Raw genomic sequence first — 22,897 nt, forward strand, 5'->3', positions numbered from 1 at the left:
GGTGTAGAGCTGGATGAACGCAGCAGGCCAAGCAGCATCAGAGGAGAGGAGAAGAAGGGTCCAGACCCGAAACGTTAGCTTTCCTGCTCCTCTGATGCAGCTTGGCCTGCTGTGTTCACTCCAGCTCTATAGCTTGTTATCTCAGATTCTCCAGCATCGGCAGTTCCTACTATCTCTGAATCAATTTTAACCCTTTATCCTGTAGTGTAATTGCTGTGATTGTTTGAAATTTGGCATTGTTGTGTTTCACCTACTAAGCAAGGTGTAAAGCTTCAGCAACAAGACAATCTTTGCATCAATGTAGAATAATGTTTGTAGAAGTTGCTACTTGCCTTCCACAGTTTAACGGTTATCATAGCACAGAACTATGTTTTTGCCTTGTGTGAACAAATAACAAATAACAAGGTCCTATGACATTCTTGAAGACAGACAGAAAAGTACAAGCAATGCAAACAGAATACTGAACAATTCAGCATCAAACAAAATACCTCCTCCATCCCCCACTCGTAATACTTAGGGCAACTCAGCTCTGACTTTGATATTTGGAAATTAGCCTTGAGAGCTTCGTGAATGGAAATAAATGGTGAATTTCTCATGGGTAGTGCTGTATTATTCAGAGATTATAAAGTACTTACGTCCAATGCTTCCTTTCTTTCTTTCTCCAGTGTACGAATGTATGCTACATTTTTATCTTGATTTGACAAACGTCGCAATCCTGAAATACCTAGCATTTCCTCTTCCACGCTGTGTTCAGATAACCGTCCTTTCTGGCCATTTAGCCCCATTTGGCTTTCCAACTCTTGGACCTAGTTAAACATGAGAAATAATAAGATACGCAGGAACAGACTGTGCCACAATGATTTTTTTTGCATTAAAATCGATTACAAATCTCATATATCCTCCGTAACATTGCTAATCACCAGCAGTTTCTTCAGTCCGCCGTTACCTCCACGACAGACCACAAGAAGACACAACATGGCCAGACACACTAGTCACCCTACCGTACATCAGAGACATATCAGACACGACCACACGACTACTCAGACCCCTAGGTATCAGGGTAACCCACAAACCAACAAGCACCCTGCAACAGCAACTAACGAACATAAAGGATCCCATATCTACAACCAATAAAACTAATGTATTATACAAAATACCATGCAAGGACTGTGAGAAACATTACACAGGCCAAACTGGAAGAAAACCGACAATAAGGATACATGAACACCAATTAGCCACCAAGAGACATGACCAAATCTCACTGGTCTCAATGCACACAGACAAAGAAGGACATAAATTCGACTGGGACAACACATCCCTAATAGCACAAGCCAAACAGAGACATGCCATGGAATTCCTGGAGGCCTGGCATTCCAACTGGAACTCCATCAAAAAACACATTGAACTGCACCCGATATACAAACCACTGAAAAACAGAACTGGAAGTAATGCCACCCCAGCAAACCAAAGCATGTAAATAATAAGTGGGACAGAACACCAACGCTTCACCGGAGGCGCACTGACAATGTTACCTAGCAGGGTGACAAAACGTCTGCAATCAAACACACTGGCTTGGCGAGCAAGTCTACAACCTCATCCACAACCTGAGCTACAAAACTTCTTAAAAACTTAAATCTGGATTTGGAAGGTATTTGGAAAAAATGGTCCAAAAGAACTGTAATTTGCTGCCTTGTTTGAAATAGTCGATTTATCTTCCAGTTTATAGTACAAGCTTTTTTAATCTAACGTGCAAGCAGTTGATTCTTTTGTTCAACAAATATCTTTGATTAATCTATAATATTGGGCCAAATTTATTCTCTTAGATTTGACAACTACATATATTTCTCCATTTAAATTAGTAAAGACAATGTTTTAAGACTTGGTTACAGTCAGTAAGTTAGAGACAAAGTTCTGGCTCACTGCAGATCTCCTCCTCCAAATCAGAAAATAAATGCCAATGAGTCAGAAATAACCCAACAGTTGCTACCCAGATACTACAATTTTAGTTACCAGCACAAGTAAATGAAGAATAACCTATCCCCCACTCCACAACTCACTTTGGGATGTCTTACCTTCTTCTGTAAGATTTGGATCTGCTGAGCTCGGCCACGCCATGTCCCCTTGTTACTCAGTAAATATTGTACATTCACATCTTCCCCCACTTCATTAGCCAATGCCTAGTGAAAATAAGGAAATCTTCACTGCATGTTGGGTGACCACTTTGCGCAACACCTACATATGCCCACATTTCTGAATGCCTGTCACTTTAATTTTCTGTCCCATCCCCATTCTGACATGTCAGAACCTCTGCCTGCTAAACATTTACTTTGAAGCTCAATAGAAGCTGAGGAACAGCGCTTCATCCTTCATCTAGGCATTTTATAGCCTTCTGGACTCAACACCCAGTTCAACAATTCCAAATTGTAACCTCTGCCCCCATTCTTTTGGTAATCAGCTGTTAGCAGTGATTTTGCTGCCCCCATTTAAACCTCTTCTAGATTCACCTTTGTTTTCTCTACTTTTCACATTACCATTTCCTTTGCTTTACAACATTTTTTTTTGCCATGTTTCCCCTTTTCTTGGCTTTCAACCCATCAGGAGCCCTTTTATTCTTTCCTCTCTTCCCATCCTTCACATCCATACCCTTGCTTAAGATCTGATATAGCTTTAACTTTTTCTAGTTCTGATGAAACTTCAAACATTAACTTCAGACTAATTTTTTACTTTCGTTTGCAATGAAGTCAAATGAAATTTACACATGGGAACAACTTCAACCTAACTGACACACTTTTCAATTCAATAAACTGCTAAGTGCAGTTTAAAGTTCAATGCATCTGCAAGTGCAATGCCAATTTAAACCATGCCTAGTTCTACTCTCAGTTGAAGTCAGTGGAAGGGTATATAATACTGCTTATTTCCCACATGACTAGTTAAAACATTCCCGTATGTTTGATTTCATGTATAAGCAACTTACTCATTTCTATGGGGGGGCGGTGGTGGATGGTAGGACCCTGCTGTTGTAACCAACGAACCTTACTAGCGTTACCATAAGTTAGATGGCATACCTTGTGTGCCATTTTCAACTCTTGTTTGACACTCAGTACTTGGTTTCGAGACTCAATCAGTTTTAGATTGGTTGCTGTAAGTTTTTCCTGTAGGGCTTTTGCATCAAGGCTGTCAGACTGTTAAAAACAAATACCAGAATTCAACAACTAATTACAATGTGCACCAAGGTACAGATTGAGGATCACGGTTATCATTGTAGTTTTCACAATTATTTTTGTTCAAATGAAAATAATTAATTGTGACACGTTGAATGGGAACAGCAGAAACGAGAAAACAAAGGAAAGAAAGTGATAGAAGAGGATGTATTAGTTGGCCTTTTCTCGATCTGTCACTGTATTACCATTGTATATAATATAAATGAGTTTCTCAAACATCTGGTGAAGGTACAGCAATAAAATGGGATCAGCACTGAGGAAAAATCATGGAGAGAAAGCAAATGGTAATGGAAAAAGACCTAAAACTCATGAAGAGAACAAAGAAAATAAGGATACATAAAAATAACAAAGCATGATTGATGCTTTGAAAACTTCTATCATATTTCCTCTTAGCCTTCTCCTCTCCAAGGGAAACAGTCCCCACCTATCCAATCTATCTCCATAATTGCAGTTACGGTGGGCAGGATAATGAAAGTGAGGAAGATGAGGAACAACTTGAGGAAACAGTGCAAAAGCCAGCTGGAAACACAGATGTAGAAACAAATATAAGAAAAATAACAGATGACTGAGAAGAAAATTAAAATTTTTGCAGCACAGAAAGAGGCCATCATGTCCACATCAGTGAAACAAAGATCTGACTACACTAATCCCATTTTACAGCTATTGGTCCATAGTTCTAGGCAACACCAGTGAATATCTAAATACAGTTTAAACATTACAAGAGTTTCACCTTTCAGGCAGTGAGTTCCAGACTCCAACCACCCTGCATGAAAAACTTTCTCCTCAACTTTCCTCGTAGCCTTCTGCCTCTTCTCTTAAATCAATGCGCCAAGATTATTGACCTCTCTACCCATGGAATAACAGCTTTCTTTCCACCCTATCTCTGGCCCACATATTCTCAGGTATCTCTATCAGGTGTAGATAGGCAGACAGAAGGGAGACCAATAACTGCAAGCATTGGCAACATACAGAGTAGGAAATAAAAAAAAGCACGAGATGAACAACAAAAGACAGAGGAGAGGCAAAGAGAGCAACAGAGACACAGTCTTATTTTTTCGACTGACCAGTGAGCTGTTTTGTATCCTGGAAGACAATTCTTTGTTGGTGTGTCCAGATGATTCTTTGGTGCTGACTGTTTGGCTGCCTGTTTGAGTGGCCTCAGGCTATCAAAACAAGCATTATATAATTGAGAGCATAAAATGTTACAACTATTAAATATCAAAATGATGACAGGAACAGTAGACAATTATGTTCTCACTTTTTCAGCTTATGAAACAAATTTATCTGACAGCAGTGTCAAAAGGAGTAGCATGATTTTCAACATTAGGACTGAGATGGCACATGTGTGCCACTCCCACAACCAACACTGACCCATTGTGAAATGGTGGTTTTCTGTAGCATATATCCAGGTGACAGCATTAAGATTGATGTTGAAAAAAATCTGACCTCCAGTTATCTTGGTACAGTGTATAAACTGGCTGTATTTAGTCAGACAGCTTGTACAGGGAGGGCAGGGCAATGGCTCCAACACTATCCTTCAGGAAAGGTCTGGGAAACAGAATCAAAGTTTCAAATTTCACTTTCCAAGCAACTATTCAGTTTGCAGCCACTGCAAGGACAGGCATTTGATGCTGTACTGCATCTTTGCTATATAAATGAGAACAGCTACAGCAATATGATGCCAAGATATTACAGAATCTCAGCCTTCTTTGAAGCATAACCCTAATAAAATTCAAAAATACTTGAGATTCAATGATCCGATTCAGGATGAAATGCTTACGGTACAGTCTGAGCATCAAACAACAACAATTTAAGATCAGGTTAACTCCAAGTGAAAGAATGACTTCTTGGTGAATCTGACATGAGTAGAAACACAGCATCATTTTTATAAGTTTCTGACTGAATTAACAAAGACCAGCATCTACCCACTGATTTTATGTTCATGGCACAACCATGTAAGGAGATTTATAACCCATATGAACAAGTCCATTTCTCCAGACTGCTCTAGTGTCAAGGGTAATAGTCTATTCACAATACTTTCTGGAATACAGAGGACATGCCCTGGTTCAGGAATTGATAATTGTTCCAACCTTACAAAACTCCTTGTTGCTTGTCTGGCCTAAATTATTTAGAAAAGATGAAATGTCTCAAATGACTTCACATATACTAAGATAGCGTGACTGCTCTTATGGAGGTAAAATATATTTATAACTAAACACATCTCTGGCCATGTAGCACCTTATTTAAGTCAGAGGAACAGTTCTGGTGGAAATATGTTTCTTTTGTACCCACAGGTTGATACGCAGGGGTGAAAGATTGAGTATCATTGTTGCCAATTCCTCATTGTGCCTCTGAGATTCTATGAGAAAGCTGCAGCCACACCTCCTTTTCCAGCTCCCGTAACTTGTTGCCCAGCTGCTTGATTTTGGATTTTAGGCTCTCATTTTCCACAGTTAGCTCACGGTTCCGCTTGGACAGCTCGACGATTTTGGTTGCAGCCACGTCGCCTGCTATACCAGCTGTTCCTGCAACACAGTCACAGAGTTTAGCTAGTAGGCACAGTGTTTCAAAGAGCTGCCTGCACACACTGTCTGTTTCATTAACAAGCAAGTTCTATGCCATATTAACCAACCCTCCCCTAGTCTTCAATCTCTCCCCTTTACTGCAGTCTTCAAGGAGGTCCCAGGACATTTTTGTCAGGGTTATGAATTCATAATGTGTGGATGAAGTCAAGATGCTTAGAAACATAGCAGCAGGAGTAAGCCACTCAGCACATTGAGCTAGCTGTACAATTGAATAAAATGATGGCTGATCTTCTATCTCACCATGACTTCCCCATAGGCTGTCCCCATTATTACTTGATCTCATTAGTATCCTGAAATCTATCAGTTTCTGCCTTGACAATGCTCAATGATTGAGCTTCCACAGTCCAGAAGATTCATCACCTTCTAAATGAAAAATTCCTCCTCTTGTACACTTACTGGTACAGTCCTGGGGAGTGTGGCTGAACAAACAAACCTTAGAGCGCAGGTTCATACATCCTTGAAAATAGGGTCGCAAGTATTCAGGATAGTGAAGAAGGTGTTTGGTATGCTTGTCTTTATTGGTCAGTGCATTGAGTATAGAAGTTGGGAGGTTATGTTGCAGCTGTATAGGACATTGGTTAGGCCACTTTTGGAATACTGCATTAACTTCTAGTCTCCCTGATATAGGAAGGATGTTGTGAAACTTGAAAGGGTTCAGAGAAGATTTACAAGGACGTTGTCAGGGTTGGAGGATTTGACCTATAGGGAAAGGCTGAATAAGCTAGGGCCATTTTCCCTGGAGTGTTGGATGCTGAGGGGTGACCTTATAGAAGTTTATAAAATCATGAGGGGCATAGATAGGGTGAGTAGCCAAGGTCTTATCCCCAGGGTAGCAGAGTCCAAAACTAGAGGGCACAGGTTTAAAGTAAGGGGGAAAGATTTAAAAGGGTCCCAGAGACAACTTTTTCAGGTAGAGGGTCGTGCATGTATGGAATGAGCTGCCAAAGAAAGTGGTGGAGGCTGTACAGTTACAACATTTAAAAGGCACCTAGATGGGTATGTGAATAGGAAGGGTTTAGAGGGATATGGGCCAAATGCTAGCAAATGGGACAAGATTAATTTAGAATATCTGGTTGGCGTGGATGAGTTGAACCAAGGGGTCTGTTTCAACACTGCACAGCTCTATGACTCTACCTCAATTTTAAATGGACTATCCTTTATTCTGAGAATATGATGTCTGTTTCTAGACATACTAACCAGGAGAAACATCTTACCTATATCAACCTTGTAAGAATTTTGTAAGCTTCAATGAGATTATCCCTTAGACTTTGAAATGTTAGAGAATTCAGGCCCAGCCTCCTTAATCTCGTTTTGTAAAATAATCCTGCTATCCCAGGGATTAGCTGGTGAGACTCCGATGCAATCTTTCCATGGCAAGCATTTTTAAAAATCCATCCAATTGATGTGGGTATCGATCTACTCCAGAATCTACTCCAAAACTTTGATGTGGGTATCATTGGCTAGGCCAGCATTAATAGCATATCCTTAATCGCACTGGAGAAACTGTGGTGATCTAGCTTTTCAAACACTTAGGTCCTTGGGGTGTAGGGACACTCGCAGTGCTGTTTGGAAGACAGTTCCAGAATTTTAACCCAGCTGTTTAGATAAGGAGACCAAGACTGAATATATGACTCTAGGTGTGGCATCTCAAGGATCAATAATTTACATGAAAACATCTTATGTCTCTACATAAATATCCTTGTGATGATGGCCACATATCATTTGCCTTCCCAATTGCTTGCAGCACCTCTGTGCTAGTTTTTGGTCAGTTATGAACAAAGATAACAAGGTCCCTTTGAACATCAATTCTTCCAAACCCTTCAACATTTAAGAAATATTGTCTACTTTTTTTAACACTTATTTTCATTATATTCCAACTGCCATGTTCTTGAATATTCATTTAGCATGTCCAAGTCCCCTTATAGTCTCTTTACATTTTTCTCATAACTTACAATGCCACTTATAGTTTTGTATCATCAGAAAGTTTGGAAATATTATATTCAGTCCACACATTCAAATTTTTAATACAGATTCTGAACAGCTATAGCTTCAGCAATGATCCTTACGGCAGTCCACTAAAAACAGCCTGCCATCCTGAGAATGATCCATTTATTTCTACTCTTCGCTTTCTGTCTGTTAACCAATTCTCAATTCATACATTATATTACCTCCAATCCCAAGTGCTCTCATTTTGTTTACTAACCTCCTGTATGGTAGCCTTGTCAAAAACATCCTGAAATCCAAAGACACCACATCCCCTGATGCTCCTCTGAGTTACAGGTAACACCTTCAAATAACTATAACACGTTTGTCAAACATGAATTTTCTTTCATAAATCCATGCTGACTCCACCCAATTACATCATTATTTTCTAAGTAGGAGCAAATTACTGCAGATGCTGGAATCTGTACTGAAAACAAACAATGCTGGAAATCACAGTGGGTCAGGCAGCATCCACGGAGAGAGAGCAAGCTACCGTTTCGAGGCTAGATGATGTCAGCTTGCAGCTCTGATGAAGAGTCTACTAGATTCGAAACGTTAGCTTGCTCTCTCTCTCCATGGATGCTGCCTGACCCGGTGTGATTTCCAGCATTGCTGTTTTCGTTATTTTCTAAGTGTTCAGATATCACATCTTTTATAAAATTCTAACATTTCCCCTCCCAACTGGTCTGTTGTAATGGGTCTCCATTTTCTCTCTCCTTCCTCTGTTAAATAATGAGGTTAATATTTGCTACTTTTCAGTCAACAGTTACCATTCCTGTAGCAACAGTTATCCAACTGAATGGTGGAACAAGCTCAGATGGAATGAATGGCCTACTCCTGTTCTCATATTCCTGATCAGCAACCTCACAGTGAAATAATGAAAGACTTGTGCTTTTCAGAACTTTGGAATTCCCAAAATGTTTTGCAACAACCTACGGTTGTTTAGCACATTTAACAATGTGAAACATTGCAACCTGCTTAACGAGAACAATACTAACAAAAACAGCAATATACGATATCAGAGCAGATGATCAAAAACATCAAAGGGAGAATTTTTAAGGGGCATCTTACAAGCAGAAAGAGAGGTGTAGAAGTTGTGACAGGGAATCCCAGAGTTTACAGCCAATTATGTGCTTTTCAAACTGTACTTTCCAAAATAATGCAGCAGCCAATGTATGCACAGCAAGATTCTATAAGGAGCAATATGATATTGATTAGATAATCTGCTTTTGTTTGAGGGATAACAGTTGACAAAAACAAACCAACATATTGCTCTTGTAAATTACACAAGATCAATGGGCTAGAATATGTTCCTTATTGCCTGCATTTGCAGAACAAATATTCTTATCTTTGAGAGGAAAGAGAAACAAATGACAAAGTGGATTTCAGAAGTCTAGCCAGACTGAAATCAAATAGAAATCAATGAAATGGCAATAGTGCACCCTTTAACGCTAATGTAAAAAACATTGAAAAAGTTACACCTTCTTGAGTGAGGAGTTCCTTGGTTTTCAACAGCAAACTGCTGAAAAATCCCACTGGCTCTGGTAAATTGATTTGATATTTGTGAGATGTCAAGGTTTGTCCATTATGATCAATTCTGTAATGTAGGAAAGTGGAAATCTGCACCCAAGATTGTGGCTTGTTTGTAAGTAGCTTTCTTTGAACTCAGAGGTGTGTGCCATCACTTTGTCACAAACGGTGAAATCAGGGACAATATTTCCTAAACCTTCAATAGCACCTTGCAAATCTGAAACAAAGACAGCAGACACAAGGGAACATTACAAATTCCAAGACTCACACCATCTTGAATTGGAACTAAATTCCCATTCTTTCACTGTCACTAGATCAAAAGCCTGGATTTCCCTCCATAATGTTTTTAGTTGCACCAATACTACACCAGTTCCAGAAGGAAACTCACCACCATGTCCACAAGGGCAACTAGTGACTAGTCACAAATAATGACCCAGCCGGTGATGCCCAGTTCCTAGCAAAACAACACAGGGTAAAAAGGAATAAAATATCATTATGTGGTTAAATGAACAAGGGTGGAAGCGACCTTGTGTCCGGGGGAGGGGGTGTGGGGTACAGGCACAAACATTTATTTTTGAGGGTGTTTTTTGATTTTTTTTTTCTTGGGCTCATAAAAAATAGAAATAAAAGAATTTGTTGACATCCTAATTAATTATCAACCATGTTAAATTTAAAATCACAACACACAAGGAAAGCATTAGATTTCCAAGACACCAATATTTGAATTGGCACAGGTCAAAGGGATAAGTTAACATAGAAACCGGGAGCAGGAGTAGGCCATTCAGCCCTTCGATATATGGTATGAACTGAATTGGTTGAACTAATATCTACAACGTTATAGGCCTCTGGAGGAGACTAGATAGATCATCCTCTTGACAATTCTTGCTGAAAATGGTTCAGTTATCTTTTCCATTGATGTGCTGGACTCCCTCATCATTGACAGGGATGGGGATGTTTATGGAGCCTCCTCCTCCACTGAGTTATTTAATTGTCCACCACCATTCATGACTGGATGTGGCAGGATATTAGTTAGATATCAATTCAACCAATTCAGTTCAGTCCATATAATATCACTGAGGCACTGGATACTGCAAAGGCCATGAGCCCTGACAATCCAGCAGTGTTACTGAATAAATGTATTCCAGTTGCTAGGCGAAGCTACTTTAGTATAGCTTCAACACTGGCATCTGCCTAATAATATGGAAAATTGCCCAGGCATGTCCCGTCTACAAAAAGTAGTGATCATAGTTCTATTAATTTTAAAATAGTTATGGAAAGGGACAAAACTGGTCCACAGGTTCAAGTTCTAAATTGGGGCAAGGCAAATTTTGATGGAATTAGACAGGAGCTTACAGGGGTAAAGTGGAGTAATTTGCTTGCAGGTGAAGAGACCTCCAACAAGTGGGAGGCCTTTAGAAGTCTGATGGCTAGAGCTCAAGGTCTATATGTTCCTGTGAGGGTGAAGGTCAAGGTTGGCAGGAGTAGGGAACCCTGGATGACAAGAGATATTGAGGCTTTGACCAGAAAAAAAGGAGGCACGGCTCAGGTACAGGCAACTGAGATCAAGGGAATCCCTGGAGGTATAGAGGGGATACAGGAGTTTACCGAAGAAGGAAATCAGGAGGGTGAAAAGGCAGCATGAGATAGCTTTGGCTGAGAAGATTAGGGTGAATCCAAAGAGATTCTTTAAGTATATTAAAGGAAAAAGAATAACTAGGGAAAGAATAGGACCCTTCAAGGACCAAAGTGGACATGCATGTGTGGAACCGCTGGAGATGGGCAGGATCCTCAATGAATATTTTTCTTCTGTGTTTACCATGGAGATCGACATGAAGACTTAGGAACTTGAGGAAATTAGTGGCGCTATCTTGGGAGCAGTCCATATCACAGTAGAGGTGGTATTGGAAGTATTAGAATGTATGAAGGTGGATAAATCTCCTGGTCCTGACCAGATATATCCAAGAACTCTGCAAAAGGCTAGAGAAGAAATTGCGGGGGCCCTGGCTGATATATTTGCATCTTTGTTAGCCATGGGTGAGGTCCCAAAAGACTGAAGGGTAGGGAATGTTGTGCCCTTATTCAAGAAGGGCTGCAAAGAAAAACCTGGGAGTTATAGATCAGTAAACCTAACATCTGTGGTAAGTAAGTTACTTGAGAAGATTCTGAGGGATAAGATAAACATGCATTTGGAAAGACAGGATTCAATTAGGAGTAGTCAGCATGGCTTTGTGCATGGGAGATCATGCCTCACAAATTTGTTAAGAGTTCTTTGATGAAGTGACCAGGAAAGTTGAAGAGGGCAGGGCGGTAGACGTAGTCTATATGGACTTCAGTAAGGCCTTTGATAAGGTTCCACATGGTAGGCTGCTCTGGAAGGTTAGATTGCATCAAATTGAGGGAGAGCTGGCAAAATGGACACTCAATTGGCTTGATGGTAGGAAGCAGAAGGCGCTTTTCGAACTGGAGGCCTGTGACAAGTGGTGTGCCTCAGGGGTTGGTGCTGGGCCCATTGCTATTTGTTATCTATATCGATAATTTGGATTAATAAGTTTGCAGATGACACTAAAATAGGTGGTATCGCGGACAGTTATCAGAAATTGCAGCAGGATCTTGATCAGCTGGGGAAGTGGGCCAAGAAATGGAAAATGGAGTTTAATATAGATAAGTGTGAGGTGTTACATTTTGGAAAATCAAACCAAAATAGGAGTTTCATTGTGAATGGTACGGCCTTAAGGAGTGTAGTGGAGCAGAGGGACCTTGGAGTTCAGGTGCACGGTTCTTTGAAAGTGGATTCACAGATAGACAGGGCAGTGAAGAAAGTTTTTGGGACACTGGCCTTCATCAGTCAAGGCATTGAGTATAGAAGTTGGGAAGTTATGTTGCAGTTGTACAGGACGTTGGTGAGGCCACACTTGGAGTACAGTGTTCAGTTTTGGTCACCTTGCTATAGGAAGGATGTTTTTAAACTAGAAACGGTGCAGAAGAAATTTACGAGGATGTTGCCAGGACTCAAGGGACTGAGTTATAGGGAGAGGTTGGACAAGCTAGGACTTTCTTCCTTAAGGTGTAGAAGTATATAAGATCACGAGTGGTGAGGATAGGGTGAATGCACTGAGTCTTATTCCCAGGGTTGGGGAATCAAAGAGGGGCCACTTTTATTTTTACACAGAGGGTGGTACGTATACGGAATGAGCTGTCAGCAAAAGTGTTTGAGGCAGGTACATTAATAACATTTAAAAGGCATTTGGACGAATGCATGGATAGGAAAGGTTTAGAGGGATATGGGCCAAGTGCACAGAAGTGGGGTTAACATGGATGGATATTACGGTCAACACGGACCAGTTGGGCCAAAGGGCCTGTCTCTGTGCTGTAGGACTCTATATATCACAAACAGCAGAGGTCCCAGTACAGATCCCTGTGGAACACCATTAGTCACAGTCCTCCAGCCAGAAAAACACCCTTCCACCACTACCCTTTGCCGTCTATGGGCAAGCTAATTCTGAATCCAAGCAGCCAAGTCACTGTAGATCCCATGCATCTTAATCTCCTGGATGAGCATACCATTAGGGACCCAGTCAAAAGCCTTACTAAAATTCATGTACATCACATCTACTGCTCTACCCTCAACGAGCACCTTCGTCACCTGCTCAAAAAATTCAATCAAGTTAGTAAGACATAATCTGCCCCACACAAAGCCATGCTGCACTGTCCCTAATTAGGCCATGTTTTTCCAAATGCGCGTAAATCCTACCCCAAAGAATTCTCCTGAATAGCTTCCCAAGCACCAATGTAAGTTTCACAGATTATCCCTCTTTTCCTTCTTGAACAGGGGAACAACATTAGCTATGTGCCAGTCCTCCAGCACCTCTCCAGTGGCTAGTGAGGATACAAAGATCTTGGTCAAGGCCCCAGCAATCTCCTCTGTTGCCTCTCTCAGTAACCTGGGGAAAATACCATCAGGCCCTGGGAACTTAGCCACTTTAATGCTCTTCAAGAGACCTAACACCACTTCTTTCTTGATCTCAAAATGCCCTAGCATATTAGCATGCTCCACGTACTTCTCCTGGGTGAATACCGACATAAAGTACTCATTTAGGATCTCACCCACATCCTCTGCCCCCAAGCATCCTTGAGTGGCCCTACTTTCTCCGTGGTTATCCTCTTGTTTTTAATGGATGTCAAAAAGCCTTGGGATTCTCTTTAACCCTGCTTGCAAAGGTCATTTCATGGCACCTCCTTGCTCTCTTAATTCCCTGCTTGAGTTCTTGCCATTTTTTTCATATTCCTCACAGGCGCTGTCTGATTTTAGCTTCCTAAACCTTACATATGCATTTTAGCTTCCTAACCCTTACATATGCATTGGACCTGGCTTGACGGTAAAGGCTGAGTAGGGATATGCTGGGTCATGAAATTACAGATTGTGATTAATACAATTCTACTTTCTGATGACCCACAGTTCCTCATGGATACCCAGTCTTGAGTTGCTAGATCTATTCAAAGGCTGTCCCATCTGGCACAATGATAATGCCGAAAATACAAATGGAGGATATTCTTAATGTAAACTTGGGACTTTGTGTTTGCGAGAACTGTGCTCTGCTCACTCTAAATTTTCCATGGCGATCTGGGGACTTACAGGGTGGATATGCTTGCTGACCCAGTGTATTTTGAGTGGTGCTGCGGTCAGGGAAATATTTGCAGGAATCCCCAAACAGCAAAGTTCAATGTGTACTGGCCTAACAGTCTTCCCCTTTTCCTACAAACATATATGTACCAAACATGTTACATTTCATGTTGTGCAATTCCGTTTGTTGCTGTTTGGAAAATAACTGATAGATCACCACAATCTCAACCCGAGGGCATTGATTTAAGATGACTGGCAAAAATAAAACAGAGGACAAATGTAGTAATTTTTTACGTAGCAAGCCTTTGTTTAGAAATTAAATGCATAGCTTGATACACTGGTGGACTCAATACAATAGTAGTCTTTAATGATAAACTGGATAAATAATTTGAGAAGAAATGAAATTGCATGGATTTGGCAAAGATAAGGGAAATGGGACAAGCTGGATTGGCCACACAAGGAACTGCATAGACTTAATGAGCAGAACGGTTTCCTTTCATACTGTATAGCTCTTAGAATCATGCAAAAATACTGGAGGCCAATCAGTGCTTTCCATTCAGGAATATCTTTTATCAATTAACGAAAAATGAAAAATATTCTCATCTTAGCTCCTGGACAGATGATCAGTCACATTTATACTTAAAGCCCCACTGAAAATATTCTAAGATTATCGTCTTATATTTCTCCAGACATCTGTTATTTTTTCATTTTTGAATTTAACAAGGTTGAATTGTATGTCACCTGCCTAATTCTAGGAGTCTACCTTTATTGATAATTACTTTATAAAACTGACATGTGGTATTCCTAAAGCATCTCAACATTCCCATCAGAGGTGCAGCTTCATTCCTTCTGGAAGTCATTCAAACAGAAATCCACATACCAATACAGCAGTCCACATCTCCAGTAGTACGTTTACCTGCCAGAGCAAGTCGATCATCTTCACTTTTCTTTTTCAGGTGTTTAAGTTCAAAATTCTTTTCATTAAGGAGCTTGTAAAGCCGTCCATTCTCATCCCTTAGCTCATGGATCTGCTCCTGTAGCAGTTCGTTCTCGTTCTCCAGCAAGCTGGAAAGTTCAAGGTTTCAAACAAAAGACCACTTACTACAGACATGCAAACAAGGAGGGCCAAGGGAACAGCCCCTGCTCCATCCAGCCAGTGTTAGACAATGGTGATATCTTGGTACCTCACAGCAAATACACTAACCGCACCACTCCCAGAAAACCTTTGATTTACAGGGACAGGAGAGAATAAACACCCAGGTTGATTTAGGGAAACGAATATTTGAGAACTTCCTCTCCAGGCCCTTACACAATTGAAACTAGTCCAGCAGCTCACTCAAACACCAATAATTCTTTACAGAGTCTACCTTTCATACAAGGTGATCTCCAATCCTGCCAGAAATAAGTTCAGCTTATTTTTGCAGGAATTCAACAATCTACTAGCCACTGCACGAGTGGCAGCCTGTTCCAGAATTCCACTTTTTTTTTGGGAATAGCTCCTGGCATCTAACCTACAAACACCTAAAATTGTGGGCCTAGTCCTCCCCAAGCTACTTAACTGGAACAAACTGTCATCTTGAACACAATCTATTCCCTTCATCATTTTATAAACCTCAGTCTGATCATTCCTAATATTCCTTAAAGTTATGTTGGCTTATACGATTAACTAAAATTCTAAAAACTGGAAATTAATCTTGTGGCTTTGAATCCCGAGTTGGCTGGATGAGTGCAGCTCCTACAACACTCGAGAAGCTTCACGCCATCTGGGATAAAGCAGCCCGTTTGACTGGTACACGAACATCCACGTCTTCCACCACTGATGCTCAGTAGCAGCCGTACATACAATCTAAAGATGGTCTGCAAAAGCTCAGCAAGGCTCCTTAGTCAGCACCTTCAAAACTCATGACTGCTACCACTAGGACAAGGCTTTTATGACCTCCTGCAGGCTCCACTTAAAGTCACTTGTCACCCTGATTTGGATATATATCACAGTTACTTCAGTCTCATTGGCTCAAAATCCTAGAACTTCCTTCCTAACAGCACGATGAATGTATCTATGCCAAATGGGCTGCATTGCTCAAGTACAAGGCTCACACCACCACTTCTCATGAGCAATTAGGACGGTTTAGCCAGGGATGCCCATATCTCATAAATGAATAACAAAAACAAGTTCAATCTGATCAGGGAAGGAACAAACAGGCCAGATGGTGGAATTTGAATTCAATTGATAAAATGTGGCACTGAGAGCTAGCAACATTGACTATGACAACTACCAATGATATGTGTAAAAACTCATCAGGTTCACTAATGTCCTTTGGAGAAGGAAATCAGTCTTCCTTACCTGTTCCAATGTAGGTGTGATTTTGCATCCACAATGAAGTTGCCTCTCATCTGCTCTCTCAAATGGCCTAGCAAGCTACTCAGTTAAAAGTAATTGGGGTTAGGCAACATATGCTGGCCTTGCCAGCGATGCCCACATGTCATGGAAGTTTTTTTTTTACAAAAGAAAGCATGGAAACAGAAAACACTCGTTATCATTTGGTCCACTGGATTTATTATTCTCACACATCATGGTATATAATTTCCAACCTGCACTATTCCGGTGCAATTGCTTAACCTAATCATACTGAAATCATTACAAACGGATTAATCAACACCCAAATAAAAAAGAGTGAAATTTAGTTCAGCAATAACATTCACTTCCTAACTCTTTGCATCTTTCTACTTCTTGTTCTTACTTTTACATGCCCAATAAAAGTACCTCTTTGACGAAGCTACTTTATATCGTACCTTTATCATAGAAAGATATCCAAAGATCATTCACAGGTATGTTATCAGACAAAAATTGACAGCAAGCTAAAAAAGGAGACATTAGGATAGGTAATCAAGTGCTCGAGATACATTTTAAGCAGCAATTTAATGGAGGATTAGCAGGTGTTAGGATACATTTGGGTTTATACAAGATGGAAGTGCGATAACTGTGTCTACCATTCACACAGCATTAATTCAGTTCAAAACGCTTCCACACTGTACAACTTTCTCTATCGAAGACTCTGTCCAATTTATTAAAGGCAGTTTGACAAAAATCACCACCAGCAACAGAAGACAGTGTCAGAAAAGCTCAGAATTTTACAAGTTACATCAATAAAATTCAAACAGCTTTCCATAAAGACATTTCCATGGTCCCAGCTTTACAGGATCCATTGATGATGGGGTTTTGCTTCTCATTAGTAGAGGGGTCAGTTACGAAGAGGCATAGTATTAAGGTAAACAGCAGGTGGTTTAGAGGGATTGAACAAAAAACATTTTCACCCAGAGGACTGTGGGCATCTGGAACTCACTATGTGAAAGGGTGATACAGACATTTAAGAAATATTTAGAAAAATACCACACCGTTCAAGGCTATGTGCCAAGTGATGGAAAATGAGATTGGAATAAATTGATGTTTGATGACCAGCATGGACATGATAGGTCAAAAGCCTTGTTCCATGCTGTAAAAGCTCTGTGTCTCTATAAACTCATAGCCTGTTATCCACATACAATATTACTCAGTGCTTTCTGATCAAAACCCAGATGAGTTGGGTTGACTGCCCTGTGCGACATACCTGAGCCGACACCTGCTGGACAAATTGAAGCATTACAATTTATCTGGACAAATATTCAACCCGAACTCAGAGAGATCAGTGTAGTCAGAGGATTAGGAACCTGTGACTTACAGATGTTGGAGTGTCAGAAGCAAAAAAAACCAACAAATACTGGAAGTACTTAGGCACATCTGTGAAGAAAGTAGGTGTGAACCTTTGCTTATAGTTAATGCTCTTGTCTGTGCTCAACGATCTGCATTTGAAGCATTAACTGTTCTCTCTCTATGTCAGATGCCTGACCTGAGTATTTTCAGTATTTTCGCTTTAATTTTCCAATTTACAGCATTTGCAGCATTGCTTTTGTGAGAAGGACTAAGCTTAATAGCTCTACTTTAGGGGGAAGTTCTGGAACAGGGCTTTCCAAATTGGAGGTTGGGAGCTGAAATTTTGGGTTGCGAACTCTGATGCAAAGAATACTGCTGTGGAAATCAAACTAAGTTACAACTATGTTCCTGCTCTAACAGGCACTTTTCATTGCACTCCTTCCGTCCCCTCACTCTCATAGGTCAGTACATACACCCTATATGCAAAAAGGGAGCCAGAGGGCAGAAAACTACAGACTAGTTAGCTTAACATCTGTAATAGGGATGATATTAGGAACTTTTTGTTTGTTCACTCATGGGATGTGGGTGTCATTGGCCAGCATTGATTGCCCATCCCTACTGGCCCTTGAGAAGGTTGTGATGAGCTGCCTTCTTGAACCACTGCAGTCCATGTGCTGTTGACCCACAATGCCATTAGGGAGGGAATTCCAGGATTCTGACCCAGTGACAGTGATGGAACAGTGACATATTTCCAATTCAGGATAGTGAGTGGCTTGGAGGGGAACTAGAGGGTGGTGGTGTTCCCTGTATCTGCTGCCCTTCTCCTTCTAAATGGAAGTGGTTGTGGGTTTAGAAGGTGTTGTGAAAGGATCTTTAGTGAATTTCTGCACTGCATCTTGTAAATAGTACACAATGCTGCTTCTGAGCATCAGTGGTGGAGGGAGTGCATGTTTGTGGAGGTGGTGCTAATCAAGCAGGTTGCTTTGTCCTGGATGGTGTCAAGCTCCTTGAGTGTTGTTGGAGCTTCACCCATCCAGACAAGCACGGAGTACTCTATCACACTCCTGACTTGTGCCTTGTAGATGGTGGACAGGCTTTGGGGATTCAGAAGCTGAGTTACTAGCCACAGTATTCCTAGCCTCTGCTCTGTTCTTGTAGCCACTGTGTTTATGTGGAGAGTCCAGTTGAGATTCTGATCAATGGTAACCCCAAGAATATTGATATTTGGGAAATCAGCGATAGTAATGCCATTGAATGTCAGGGGATGGTGGTTAGATTGGAGATGGTCACTTCCTGGCATTTGTGTGGCGTGAATGTTACTTGCCACTTGTCAGCCCCCAAGCCTGGATATTGGACTGCTTCAACATCTGAGGAGTCGCGAATGGGGCTGAACATTGTGCAATCATCAGCGAACATCCCCACTTCTGACCTTATGATGGAGGGAAGGTCATTGTTAAAGCAGCTGAAGATGGTTGGGGTGATGACACTACCCTCAGGAACTCCTGCAGCGATGTCCTGGAGCTGAGATGACTGACTTCCAACAACCTCAACAATCTTCCTATCTACCGGGTTTGACTTCAATCAATGGAGGATTTGTCCCAATACCTACGAATTCCAGCTTTTCTAGGACTCATTGATACCACACTCAGTCAAACATGGCCTTGATGTCAAGGGTGACACTCTCACTTCACCTCTAGAACTCAGATCTTCCGTTTATATTTGAATCAAGGATATAATGAAGTCAAGAGCTGAGTGGCCCTAGCAGAATCCAAACTGGGCATCCCTGACCTGATTATTGCTGAGCTGATAGCATTGTTGACGACATCTTTCATCACTTTATCATAGAAATCATAGAATCCCTACAGTGTGGAAACAGGCCCTTCAGCCCAACAAGTCCACACCGACCCTCAGAGCACCCACCCAAACCCATTCCCCTACAACCCACCTAATCTACACATCCTGGAACACTATGGGCAATTTAGCATGGCCAATCCACCTAGTCTTTGTGCTGTGGGAGGAAACTGGAGCACCCGGGGGAAACCCAAGCAGACACGGAGAATGTGCAAACTCCACACAGACAGTCACCTGAGAGTGAAATTGAACCCAGGTCCCTGGCACTGTGAGGCAGCAGTGCTAACAAATGTGCCACTTTACTGATGATTGAGAATAGACTGATGGGGCGGCAATTTTCCACTGTACTGGAAGAACTTCTTGGCTAGGGGGATGGGAAGAACGGGAGCACAAGTCTTCAGTACTATTGCCGAACTGTTGTCAGGACACATAGCCTTTGCAAAAACCAATGCCTCCAACCGTTTCTTGATATCAAGTGGAGTGAATCAAATTGGCTGGAGACTGATATCTGTGATGCTGGGGGATATGCTAAGCCATGAGAATACAGATTGTGCTATATATAATTCTGTGCTGTCATGGCCCACAGTGCCTCATGGATGCCTAGTCTTAAGTTGCTGGATCTGCTCTCCTATTTAGCACTGTGGTGGTGTCACATAATATGATAGAGGGTTTTTTTTCAATTTGATTTTATTTCCACAAGGACTGTATGGTGGTCACTCTTATTGATACTGCCATAGAATCCCTACAGTGCAGATAGAGGCCATTAGGCCCATCACATCTGCAACCACCCTCTGTAAGCATCCCACCATGACCCCATAATCCTGCATTTACCATGGCTAATCCACCTAACCTACACAACTCTGGACACTATGGGACAATTTAGTATAGCCAATCCACTTAACCTGTAGGGGGAAACCAGAGCACATGGTAGAAACCCACACAAACACAGGAAGAACATTAAAGCAGACCCAAGGCTGGGATCGAACCCAGGTCCATGGCACTGTTAGGCAGCAGTGCTAACCACTGTGCCACCATGCTTCATGGACAGATGCATCTGCATGCAGGCTGAAGTCAAGTATGTTTTTCCCTCTTGTTGGTTCCCTTACCACCTGCTGCAGATTATGTCTAGAAGCTCTGTCCTTCAGGACCTGATCAACTTGATCAGTAGTGCTGCTGGCAAGCCATTCTTGGTGGTGCACATTGAAATCTCCCACCCAGAGTACATTTCACACCCTTGCCACCCTCAGTGTTCTGGTCTCAACTGCTTTTTGTAATAATGAATTCCACTGCCTCACCACTCTCTGGGTGAAGAAATTTCTCCATATCTCAGTCCTTAATGGTCTACCCCATTTCCTTAGACTGTGACCCCTGGTTCTGGACTCCCCGAGATTGGAAACATCGTTCCTGCATCAACAGAAGTGTTACAGCATTCGGCTCATCATGTCTGCACTGGCTCTCTCAATTAACATCATCACTTTGTGCCATTCTCCTGTCTTCAACGATTGCGCACAGTTTCATCCAAATAATCATCCAGTGCCCTCTTGGATGCCGCAATTGAACCTATCTCCCTCACATCTCCAGGCAACCCATTCCAGAACCTGACTGCTCACTGTGAGAAAAGGTTTATTCTCTCCTCCTATTTGCTTATTTTGCAAATTACCTTCTGCCTGTGCTAACTATTTGAGATTGAGAGTTGTTACGGTACAGAAGGGATGGGAGGTGCATGGAACATTTGTCCTATTGTGTTTGTGGCAGCTCTTCCAAATGAGCATCATCACTTTGCGCCATTCTCCTGTCTTTGCCCATGTACATTGATTGTTTAAAATAGAAACAATAATGCCCTCTTACACCTGTATGTGTGCGTGTATGTAAACGTTTGTGGGTGCGTATAAATCTATCAGTTTATTTGTATCTAATTCTGTGTTATATATGTGTGTATTGGTATGTCAGTATATATTTATCTATACATGTGTATTATATGTATTTTCGTATATATGTATCTGCATATATGTATTAGTGTGGGTGTCTATATACATCAGTATATGTATGCGTGTGTATAAAATGTGTATATATGTATATATCTGTCAGTACAAGTATCGGTATGTGTGCATAACTGTGTGTGGGCACATATATATGTATGTGTGTGTATATATTATATATCTGTATGTGTATATTATAAGTTTGTAAAAGATGTGTGTAATTACCTTTTGCTGATGTCGGCGGTGCTGCAGATCTCGGCCTTCACCAGCTGCAGCCCCAGGTCTTCCTCCGGCCGTATAGAGGCGTCCGCGGGGCCGGGGCCAGGGCCAGGGCCAGGGCCAGGCTCAGGCTCCTTCTCCTTCCCGCAGCGGGCCAGCGTCATCCTCTGCCTCCTCCTCTGCTGCTGCTGCTCCTGCAGGGCCTGGAACTGTTGCCTCAGGCCCTGGGTCACCAGCTCATCCGTACTGTCCATCGAGTAAAAGCCCCGCACGACCCGGCCTTCCCCCCTCCCCGGTGCGGATTCTTTCTGCCGATTCCCTCCTTTCCACTCGATGTCGGAGTCTCTGATGGCGGCCGCCGCTGCCAACGTCGCGTAGCAACAGTAACCAGGGGAGACGCGACCTACCTGGCCACCCCGCCCTCCTCACCCATTACCCCGCTGCTCCTCCTTATTGTTTTTAAACTTTTAAATCCTATTCCTTTATACTTTTCCTGATTGGCTTGACTTTAAAAAAAATACTAAATGGGACCTTTCGCTGCACCGTCACAGTTCTTAAAAATGTATTTTGGTTAAGTCTCATGCAGGGCTCCTACCAACATTAAAGATTCACCAGCTGCTCCCCTCAGAAATCTGACATTACATTAGTATAAAGGGGTGGCAATTGTCACTGGTATTTCCGACCTTCCAGGGCCACTGTATCTAGTTCATTTGTCCCAGTTCTCACCCTTCATCCCAACCCACCTCTCTCAGTATAAAACGTGTACAACACCCTATTATTGTCTGCTTGTGGTTTATCAACTTCTAGCACAGATCAGTGTTATAGAGTCATAGTGTAATAGAGCATGGAAACAGGCCCTTTGGACTAAACTGGTCTATGCTGACCATAGCGCCCACTCAGCTAGTTTCAATTGCCCGCATTTGGTCCATATCCCTCTCAACCCTTCCCATCCGTGTATCTATCCAAGTGTTTTTCAAACATTGTTATTGTACCTGCCCCAACCACTTCCTGCGTGAAGAAGTTGCCCCTCAGCTTTTTCTTAAATCTATCCCTCTCGCCTTAAACCTATGCCCTCTAGTTTTCAATTCCTCATCCCTGGGCGGAAAAAAGTGACTACGTGCATTCATCCTATCCATGCCCCTTATGATTTTACGCACCTCAATAAAGGTCACCCCTCATTCTCCTCTGTTCTAAGAAATAAAGTTCTATCCTGGCCAACC

General features: G+C 41.8%; 1 protein-coding gene across 6 annotated transcripts in view; it reads right to left on the reverse strand.

The window, feature by feature from the left end:
* ccdc13 (coiled-coil domain containing 13) overlaps nucleotides 1-22,028 on the reverse strand; it is a 40,560-nt gene extending 18,532 nt beyond the window's left edge. For all 6 annotated transcript variants that reach the window (XM_048618454.1, XM_048618430.1, XM_048618445.1 and 3 more), the window contains exons 1-7: nucleotides 21,684-22,028; nucleotides 14,857-15,005; nucleotides 5,604-5,746; nucleotides 4,286-4,384; nucleotides 3,066-3,182; nucleotides 2,073-2,177; nucleotides 636-806 (exon numbers count right to left, since the gene is read on the reverse strand). In XM_048618454.1, the coding sequence (XP_048474411.1) occupies nucleotides 636-806; nucleotides 2,073-2,177; nucleotides 3,066-3,182; nucleotides 4,286-4,384; nucleotides 5,604-5,746; nucleotides 14,857-15,005; nucleotides 21,684-21,931 (1,032 nt within the window). In that variant the 5' untranslated portion in view covers nucleotides 21,932-22,028. The remainder of the gene's footprint in view (nucleotides 1-635; nucleotides 807-2,072; nucleotides 2,178-3,065; nucleotides 3,183-4,285; nucleotides 4,385-5,603; nucleotides 5,747-14,856; nucleotides 15,006-21,683) is intronic.
* Nucleotides 22,029-22,897: the final 869 nt, after the last annotated feature.

Source organism: Rhincodon typus, chromosome 2, assembly GCF_021869965.1.
Source record: "Rhincodon typus isolate 14 chromosome 2, sRhiTyp1.1, whole genome shotgun sequence".
NCBI classification, from domain to species: Eukaryota; Metazoa; Chordata; class Chondrichthyes; order Orectolobiformes; family Rhincodontidae; genus Rhincodon; species Rhincodon typus.